Source organism: Tachyglossus aculeatus, chromosome X3, assembly GCF_015852505.1.
Source record: "Tachyglossus aculeatus isolate mTacAcu1 chromosome X3, mTacAcu1.pri, whole genome shotgun sequence".
Classification (NCBI taxonomy): Eukaryota; Metazoa; Chordata; class Mammalia; order Monotremata; family Tachyglossidae; genus Tachyglossus; species Tachyglossus aculeatus.
Genome location: NC_052099.1, coordinates 21,892,327 through 21,902,862, shown reverse-complemented (window position 1 = coordinate 21,902,862; position 10,536 = coordinate 21,892,327). Strand labels below are relative to the sequence as shown.

General features: G+C 36.6%; 1 protein-coding gene across 1 annotated transcript in view; it reads right to left on the bottom strand.

Moving 5' to 3' along the window:
* Nucleotides 1-2,185: 2,185 nt before the first annotated feature.
* The window catches only part of MARCHF11 (membrane associated ring-CH-type finger 11), a 65,804-nt gene continuing 57,453 nt past the window's right edge, over nucleotides 2,186-10,536 (bottom strand). The window contains exon 4 of the mRNA XM_038770283.1: nucleotides 2,186-2,636. Within this exon, the coding sequence (XP_038626211.1) occupies nucleotides 2,314-2,636 (323 nt within the window). The 3' untranslated portion in view covers nucleotides 2,186-2,313. The remainder of the gene's footprint in view (nucleotides 2,637-10,536) is intronic.

Genomic DNA, 10,536 nt, shown 5'->3' with positions numbered 1-10,536 from the left:
CGTCAAAGCAGATTTTTGAGTTCTGTACAAATTCTAAGGATGTGTCTGTCCTCACTCTCTCCCTCCCCCAGGATAGGTCACCAAGGGAGATGGTCAGGGGAGGCAAAAGTGGATATCCTCATTCTAAATAAGCCCCTCAGTTCAACCCCAACAATGCCCAAATCATAAACTTGTGACCAATCCTTAGATTATAAAGCCAATCCTTTAGACACATTCCTACTCTTGGGCCCTTTGTATTTGCTAGTTTTCATTTAGATTTTCAAAGGCCTTTCCTGATTTCAGGGCTAACTGGAATAATAAGCTGGTATTCCGATTTGTGCTGGAAGACTCCTTAAGCATGCATTTTCAGTATTGGGTGGTAGATTTTAATTTCAACATTACCTAAATTATTTTCCAGTTTCTTTCATTAATCATCAGGGCTCCACAAATATTTGCTTAATCAGCCATTAGGTACACTAAATTGATGCTCTCCATCTTTGCTTCTCTATGTAGTATAACCTGTTGCTCGATGCCTTCTCTCAATATCTTTGTGCTCCCTCATCAATCTGGATTTTTCACTTGTCACTAGCAAGAAGAAGAGTCCTAGATGGAGCTTGAGAAGTTTACTGTCATTTTCTGAATAAGACCACCTTCTTCGATAAAGATCAATAATTCCTGGGCAGGGCTAATTAATTCTTAGTTTGGCAGCATAATTTAGGAGTATCAATGGTTTGTGCATTTTTCCAACTCTGAGTCCTTGAATGTTCCATCATTTGTAAGCTCATTGTGGGCAGGGAATGTGTTACATTGTTGTGTTGTATCTTCAAGCAGTTAGGACAGAGCTCTGCCCAAGGATTTACTCAATAAATACGACTGATTGGTTGAATTAGCATCTCATAGGCTAGTTCTTTGGGTCCTTTTCAATTTTTACTTTGTCGATTGACTTAATCTGTCAAATTATTGGTGAAATTCTGTCAATTTAACTCTATTGGATTATAAACTCTTCAAGGGTAGGAAAGTACTTCAATTATATGGTCCTAAAGCACTTAATGCAGAGGACTGTTTCAGAGGGTCTCAGAAACCTAGTTCAGTGCCCTGTAAGTGTTCAATAAATTTTGACAATGATGGAAACCTACTTCTATTTGCAATTATCAGGTTCACTACATAATCACAAAATTTTACATTCTTGGTACAATATTCAATTATATCTACTGTATTAAAAAAGAAGTTTTTACTCCAACTCACTATGTTCAAATGGTCTTTAAGGATCCAATGTATATCACAAATACTCCACTGGTTTACCCATTTTTTAAGTGAATTTCAGATTGAAATGTGTCAAACCAGTTTGAATTGAAGATGGGTGAAAACTCCTAGCAGATACTATCAATGAGCAAACTTATCAAAGGGAGTAATTGCCTGTCATGGGAGCTGCATTATTTCTTTTAGGCTATTTGAATAGCATTTAATGAATGATTATCTAGTGAATTAAGTATTATTGTTATCATTTGGCAGAGGTAATATGAATTCAGGGTATGTTTTTTCACTTGCAAACATGTTCTGTACAAATTATAAGAAAAATAGCTTCTCTTGAACAATAAGTATAATGGGGGAAATAGCCACATTAATTTAAATTAATTTCTATTTGTTAAATTGTTACCTTGACCTTCCTCAGCTTGTGAATTTAGTCTTGGATACCCTGGGCATGAGACAGAATTAGACTGTTAACAAGTAAATCATTTCAGATGTTTTTTCCATCCTCTTTCAACGGAATTTCTGTGGGGTTTTTTGGTGGGGCTTTTATGACTTTATCAAGTCTGAAAGCTGGTAACATGAATGTGGAATAAATTCCTAAGTGAAACCTACTCCAATTTTTTAGCTCCAAATTACCATATTCTCAATATTTCCTATCAACCCAACATTTGTAGACCATGTTAAAAATGCATTTCTATTTCTGAATTTGATAGGCACTTTGGGGTACCTGAGGCACCATCTGAATGTTTTCCCCATCAGCAGCCTGTCCAAAACATTACACAGTGTGGAGAAACTTTATTTTAGAAAAAAAGTTTCACTCGATTAATTATTCCCTCATTTTACTTACCAATAAGAGGTAAGTTTTACTTCAAAGATTCTGAGGAACCTTATAAGAAAGATGTCATAAATCAGAAAACCAAAAAGGAAACGGACTTTTTTCAGAAAATGTATTTGCAATTCACCTGTTAATATAAAAATCATAAATTTTAAAAAGTTCATATATATTTTTGAGAAGTGCATTCATTGCAACTACATTCCAAGATGCTGTTAAGCAGTCCACCAAACAATACCCTTACATTTTTGTTACACTGAAGTCACTCTCATCACAACTTCACCAGAGCTATTATCATCTGAAAACTCTTCGTGTGGCCTCATTCGGTTGAATAGATGTAATAATACATAGCCACACTGAAATCTTGGTGAGGTTAACTGTGTTGGATGAACTAAGTTTCTGTTTCGTAAAGCTGTTAGCGGCAACCACAATGTCCTGGCTGTTGAAGACTCTCCCCGGCTGCTTTCTTCTATGTCTGCGGCTTTATCATAATTTAATACAACCCAGTGCAGGTTCACAGCCCTCCAGCGCTTAAATACTCTGTAAACTGCTGCTCCTTCATGTACAATGAGACCTGGAATTCATGGAAAGAAAATTATTGGTACCCTCAAAAGACTGGAATGTGCTTTAGGAGGAATTGGCATAAATGCCTCCTTGGAAATGAGGAGTCGGTAAAAAACTGAGCTTGAGTAACGGACTTTCCATAAAGCAATCAGTCAGCTTTATTGAATGGTTCCTGTGTGCAGAGCACTGTGTGAAGCAGTAGGAAGAGTATGAAATATCAGAGTTGCTAGGCATGTTCCCTGCCCACAAGGAGTTTATACAGTCTACAGGGTGAAAATGGGGCAGCTTTCCAAAATGTATGATTTGTTTACTCTCTACCAGGTAAATTATTAATGGGGACCAATAACCGGGAAGTGCAGTCTCATAAATAAAGCCCTGAATTAACAGCAGAGAGTTATGGATTCTAATTCCTGACTCAGATGATAATTTTCAGACTGACCTTGACTTTAAATTTCACCCTCTCTGCTTTTATAAAATTGCAGTTGTAATACTTGCATTTCTACTACATTTCCAAGAACGTGTAAAGATAATTTAGAACAAATGAAATTGCAAAGCACCACCACTTCCTGAGAGATAGGGTCAGTTTTAAAGTAAAGAAGATAATACTGCTCCTACTATATTTGCTCCTGTTTCTGTTATTATACAAAGTAATATATAACCAATGTAATGAGATCCTGTTACTGTTACTATATAAAGTAATATATAACAAATGCAATGAGAAACTCTTACATAGTGAATTCATTTTCCTCAGAAAGGAAGTGATACCAATAATACACACGTTTTGAGCTAAGGAGTGAAGGCAGTAAGCAGGAATAACCACTAAATGAACAGTTCATTCAGGAACATACACTTTCTATTGAATTTCTGAACTCAGAAAGCAGATCAGAAAATTTACTACAATTTGTTTGGGTCTTTTATGGTATTTGTTAATCATCTACTAAACTATTCCCAAGATCACAGAGCAGGCAAGTGGGATTAGAACTCAGGTCCTCTCACTCCCACACCCATGCTAAAGCTCTAGGAAAGTTACTTAACTTCTCCATTCCTCAATTTCCTCAACTGCAAAATGGGGATTCCATACATGTTCTCCCTCCTACTTTGACTGTGAGCCCCATGTGGGATGGGGACTGTATTCAGCCTGATTATCTTGTATCTATCCCTGGTTTTAGAACAGACTTTGACACATAGTAGGTGCTAGCACTGAACAGGATACTCAGAAAATGCAGTTCCTTGAACTCTATTCAAGTAACACCAACATGAGGCAGCCCAGGCATATAGGCACAAAATCGTATGCATGCATTCATATATGAAACGACCTATGACAGAAAGTAATAGAGAAGAATAGTGGTGAAAGAATGACAGAGAGACAGAGACAGAAAGAGTAAGTAGAAGAATAAAAGGAAATGGTCACTTTTGAATTATGGGATATTTAATATAGTTTAGACATCTGGAAGAAACCTTAAATTAGATTTACTAGAAATTTGCATCAAAAAAGACACTTCATGCCTCTATCCAGTATTACAATACCAGCAGTTGAAAATGTTCTTGTTAAAGTATGAATGACAAATTGTCTTTTTTAGTTCATCTCTTTTTGATTAAATGACAACTATGACCAGTTGCATGTGACATATATGTTTTATGACATTACTAAGGAATGTCAATAAAACTTCCTGTTCTGGTGCTTCAGATAAAAAGAAGTGTTTGAGCATGCACTTTATTTGGGCTGAAATGTTCAGAGCTTAATTTTGTAAAACAAAAGCTTCCCATTATCTCTGCTATAATCACCAAGAACAATTACATACGGCTCGAGGCCCTAATGATAAATTTACACGGGTGATACTGGATTTGCTTGAATCCAAACTTATCCAGTAGGAAATCAAAAGATCTCTGGGAAAATGCGCTACTCAGAAACAAACTTCAATTGTGCAAATGCCCAAGATTTCAAAGATTAATTACAAGATTCACCCCACTTTGAAAAATAGTGAATATGCAAACTTGCTGTTTTAGAAGACACAGGATCTGCTAGATGGTGAAAACCATGCATTAGCATCCCTAATGTAATTTCAAACAAGCACTGTGAAAACAGAAAAAACGTTTGTTTTTCCTGGGTTTTATGTAAATAGACTAGAAAAGTGGTTTTTGAATGAGTCACATGTGCTGGGTCCTTGTTATAGCCCTTCACTGCTGCCGGTAATAGCTAAAACACCAGAACAGCTACTTACAGGAAAGCTAAATGAATTCTGTTAAAGAATGGAATGCTAATTTCCTTTGGCAAAATGTTGTATTATGCATCCTACCCATCTGGGGCTAGGCTTCCAGACAGATTCCCAGGGCTTGGCCTCGCTAATGCTCTGAAGTCATTATTAGCCTATCAGCTAGATTCAGAAAGATCCACATGCCCTTGGTAAGTGGACTTATGCTCCCATTCTTTGGAACTTGTCTTATGATATATGAAGAAATAACCACTCTGTCTATTTTCTCAAAATTAACTCTCATTTCTGAAATTGTGAAAGCCCCAGAAATGCTGCAACCTGCAATTTTAAAGCAAAATCCCAAACAGCTATGGTCAGGACAGTAAAGAGGAAAGTCAGGAAAACACCAGGAAAAAGGAAAATACCATCCCTTGATCAAAAGGAGCCAGCGCTTAGAACAGTGCCTTGCACATAGTAAGCACTTAATAAATGCCATTACTATTAAACACATTTTTTGGTGAGGTACAAGGTAGCTCGCAAAATATCTAGTTTAGGGAAGAAACAATGGCTCATTTCAACCCAGCCCTAATTATGACCACAGATTACTAAATCTATATTCATTTGCATATCTTTTTGAATGGGTGTTTCCAGAGGACAGTCTTCAGTATATAATTCATAGATGAATGATCAAGGCCATTGGCTGATGCCTTCAGTCTGCTGAGTAAAAGAGTTTCTTCAATGATCACAATTGTCTTATGGCACCAACAATTTCTGGCCTTAGTACAGTGCTCTGTACATAGTAAGCGCTCAATAAATACGATTGATTGATTGATTGATTGGCCTTCAGGGATGCTCTCACAGTAGGAATGGAATCTTACTGTCACCAATGTCTTCTTTGAGTACAAAAAACAGATACCTAGCTATATCACTGTATAATCTACATCTGGATATACAGTTAATCTGTAGTTATGAATATATGTAATGGAGGCAGGCTTCTCCCACGGAAATTTTTGGGTTAAAATTGTGATGCTTGACCTATTTGGTGGAAAGAGCACAGTCCTGGGAACCAGATGTTTAAACAATGTTTAATGTAGGCCAAAACAGTCATTATTAATCTGCTCTAAAGCTCTAGCAACATGTATTTTTTAATCACTGCATAATTTTTAAACAGATATTCTTGGGTTCAACAATTTAGTTAGATTATTCATTATTTTAATTGATTTTCAACTTAGGCTATAAATCCAAGCAAATTTTATTTTCTTAAAATTATTTGTGATTTCTTTTAATAATTTACATTTTCTTAAATTATTCATTTCTATAAAATTCAAATCTTCTGATGAATATTATTCAACCAGGGTGAATATTTATAAGAAACTGTCACCACATTTATCTGTGAAAAGTATCACATGCCCATGCCTCACAGTGGCCATTTTCCATTTCAAGAGGGCCAAGTTGGGGACTTTCTTCCTTTATGAAAGGTGAATTTTGGGGGATCATTTTCCATTTTGCATTCTTATGCTTTTATTGGGGAAATAAAGTCATATAACAAAAGATAATAACAAAACTGTATTTTAGCAACAGAGCCAGAAGACTGATGGAAGCAATTTTTCTCGAGACAATTTCAGGATCATATTTTAAAGTCAAGAGAAACAGACTGAAAAAGGAATTTATTTTTGATTTAAAATACACATGATAAAGGAAAATAAAATGAGAGATCTAAATGACTTCAAAAATTCTTGAGAGCTAGAGTGCTCAAATGGAGCCATTTGTAACCTCCATCAACCTAAGCCATTTTTCAAAAAAGGAACCAAGATGTGGTGAAACTGGGATTGTATGCTGTAACTTTGAATTTAGAAATGAATGAAATAGAATCTAGTGAATTTTTAAAAACTAAACAGAAGGACCTGAATTTGGATTCCTGAGACCTAACTTGAAGAATGATTCTTGTTCTGCTATTTTTAATGTGCTCATAGCATGGCAAGCACTTTTACCTCCATAGTTGCCAATCTCCAAACATCCTTATCTTTGCTGATGTCAAATCACTCTACTCTCCTTGATTTCTTTGAAATCTTCCACAATCTAGGCCATAATTTTAAAGGTCTACAATGAAAATGACTCAAATTCACTGCTGAATCAGTCTAAGAGACACATACTGTGTGCAGAGTACTATACTAAGTACTTGGAAGAGTACAACACAGTAGAGTTAGTAGACATGTCCCCTGCCCACAATTAGCTTACAGTCTAGAGGAATCTATTTAATCATTTTTCTGTAACTAATAATGTAATTTCTTCTTCAAAATCCACCATTCTTAAAGCTCATACAAGTTAACGCCTTCTAAATTCGTACGTCATGTTCATTACAATCTGTGTACTTAAGCCACTTTAAAAGAATAAGTTGCAATTGGATATCAAACACCTTTGGTGATTCTTCTGTTCCTCTCATTCTATTTCTCAGGTTAACTATTTTTCAAATTATGCATAGAGAATACTTCGGTTTGGAAAAATCCACCATCTTTCTGCATGGTCAGTTTAAGGGGTTGATGAGCCCAAGTGTTCGGCTCCTTACTCCCTTCCCCTCCCCACAGCACTTGTGTATATTTGTAAATATTTTTTACTCTATTTTATTAATGAGATGTATATATATTTGTACATATTTGTACATATTTATTACTCTATTTATTTATTTTACTTGTACATATCTATTCTATTTATTTTATTTTGTTACTATGTTTGGTTTTGTTCTCCGTCTCCCCCTTTTAGACTGTGAGCCCACTGTTGGGTAGGGACTGTCTCTATACATTGCCAACTTGTACTTCCCAAGTGCTTAGTACAGTGCTCTGCACACAGTAAGCACTCAATAAATACAATTGATTGATTGATATAGCTAAAATTCTATTTTTTCTAATGGTATTGACACCTGTCTGTTTTGTTTTGTTTTGTTGTCTGTCTCCCCCTTCTAGACTGTGAGCCCACTGTTGGGTAGGGACTATCTCTATATGTTGCCGATTTGTACTTCCCAAGCGCTTGGTACAGTGCTCTGCAAACAGTAAGTGTTCAATAAATACGACTGATTGAATGAATGAATGAATGGAAATTCTGGGTTCCAGTGCCCAGGCCAAAATCCAGCCTCTTCTTGCTCTCCCCAGAGCATCCTAATGCCCTGATTCAACAATGTGTCCCCTCTTTTTTGGCCCTCCTAGGGCCATCGTTCAATGGGACAAATGGCACGGCAGAAGTAAGAGTGGCAGAACACAGAGCGGAGAAGCAGAAAAGATATGTGACATGGTGTTAATTTAGCATCAGGGGGTGCTTTAATGAACACTGGAGGCACAGGGAGGCAAGAGATCTTGGTTGCACAAAGGACGAAGGGACCCTTGATTTTTTACTCCACTCTGAAACTGTGTTTGCACTGAAGCTATTTCACTTTTCAGCATCACCCATATCTGTAAACTATCATAGCCACTAAAGTCCCTACTCTTTCAGCTCTTCCTGATTGCCTGCTACTTTACCGAGTCCTCGAATCTTGACTGAGCCATGTACAATACAGCTGGTAAGAAGAAATACCAGAAAATGAACACAAGAATTCCAAAGCTTAGCTCACCCCAAAGTCTGCTACACTGCATAGGGCACTGCAAAATCCTGGGACAAACAAATGGGGAATCTATTACTGTATGAATAGTATTTCTACCATAAAATAATCTACCACTCTAATCGCAATTCCTAACTTACTAGTGTTTTTTTGTGACTTTATTCACAGACACTCTGGAGTTAACAATGTCACACGCTAGAAATGCCACTATGCCTTCAGGTGTGTATTTCTTCTTCATATTATTTCTTCTTTCTAATCGCAATGCCTAACTTACTAGTGTTTTTCTGTGGCTTACTTTATTCACAGACACTCTGGAGTTAACAATGTCACAGGCTAGAAATGCCACTATGCCTTCAGGTGTGTGTTTCTTCTTCATATTATTTCTTCATCTTCATTTGTACATAGCACAAATTTTAAAAGGAACTCAACCCAAGAATGTTTTGGCTATTTCTATTTTCTAAATTACTGCCACCAGGCTGCAGTGTTTGCAGTGATTTAAATCCTTATATTGTTTGCCGGTACACAGCCAATCTGAATGCTAAGTATTTAAACATTAAAAGGAGCTTCCAAAACCAAATTATAATTATATTTCTTTGTACTAGAAGTACAGTTAGCAAGAAGTACAGTTAGCAAAGGAGTTGAACCGTGGAAGCAGTTCAGAGATTAAATTCAAAATTAATCCACAGAGGTATCACAATAAATTTTAGCAACAGAAAAGACCCATCTGCTGAACAGGTCTGCCCTTTTTGGATTATCTTCATTCTCCTCTTTGCATTTGCTCCTTAACCTTGAATATCCTTCTTCAATGGAAACTCCTGAACTCATTTTACTTTAATGATTTCTCTTGGAACACAGAGTTTCACTGCCATTTAGAAAATTTATATGGACCAGATGACATAGTTTATTGAGCCATCTATCTGTTTATCTGTCCATCCATCTAGTTATTCCAATCACCACAGTTCCCAGACATTTTACACTGTCCCAACAAATTAATGTTAACATAAAATGTTGGAAGAGTAAGAATTACATTATAAATGCAGAATAAAACTGGCCATTAGAATATGCAGACTCTGAGAAAGAGGTTACAAAGTGTCTGCTTAAAGCAGTCATTATTATATTGAAAGTTAAAAGCTCCATTAAATATTTTGCCTCGCAGCCAGCAACATGTCCTAGTTTACCACTTTAAATTCTAATTACATAGTCTTTGCATTGTTTTGCATATCACTGAAGAACTACAGGACCTTGACAGGATGCTAATCAATCTTCCTACCTTCAGTCAGAACTACACAAAGAGTACTGGAATATGAGGATCTCACTTAAATGTAAAGTCTTTAAGAGAAAAAGATTACTCTTCCTTAGTAGCCCATTCCAATGTGTAACATTGAAGCTGTGTATTCGAAGTATTTCCAAATATATTGTAGTTTGGTTCCAGACATTTTTTGTACTTCCATTTTTTTATGGCACTTATTAAGCGCTGGGGAGGTTACAAGGTGATCAGGTTGTCCCAGGGGTGGCTCACAGTTTCAATCCCCATTTCACAGATGAGGTAACTGAGGCCCAGAGAAGTTAAGTGACTTGCCCAAAGTCACACAGCTGACAAGTGGTGGAGCTGGGATTTGAACCCATGACCTCTGACTCCAAAGCCTGTGCTCTTTCCACTGAGCCACAGATCCTTACTGTGTTAGAGTGCTTAATAATTACCAATCCTTCAACCCTTCCACATATATTTTCTGATCTTGGCATCAGTTATTTCTATGGATCTTCTCTGAACTTTTCATTACCACCCCAGTGGTAAGTAATTATATTATTTCAGAAAAGGTCTGATCAGTACTACATATTCCAGAAGGAATCACTCACAGTACCTACATTTTATACACCTTATATGCATCCAAGCGTTGTGCTTGTTTTCTGATCAGCCCCACGCTGCTGACATCCAATTACTGCCAATTGATATTGCTCCATGAGCTCTATCCCATTCCAATCAACAGCCTGATGATGATTTAGATTTACATACGCTCCAGGAAATAGAATAACTTCTCAACAAAGCATGGCATTCTCTCTTACATACCTCTGAAATTATTTCCCAATTCCTGGGCCACCGCTTAAAAAGACTTAAAAAGAAGCTCTGC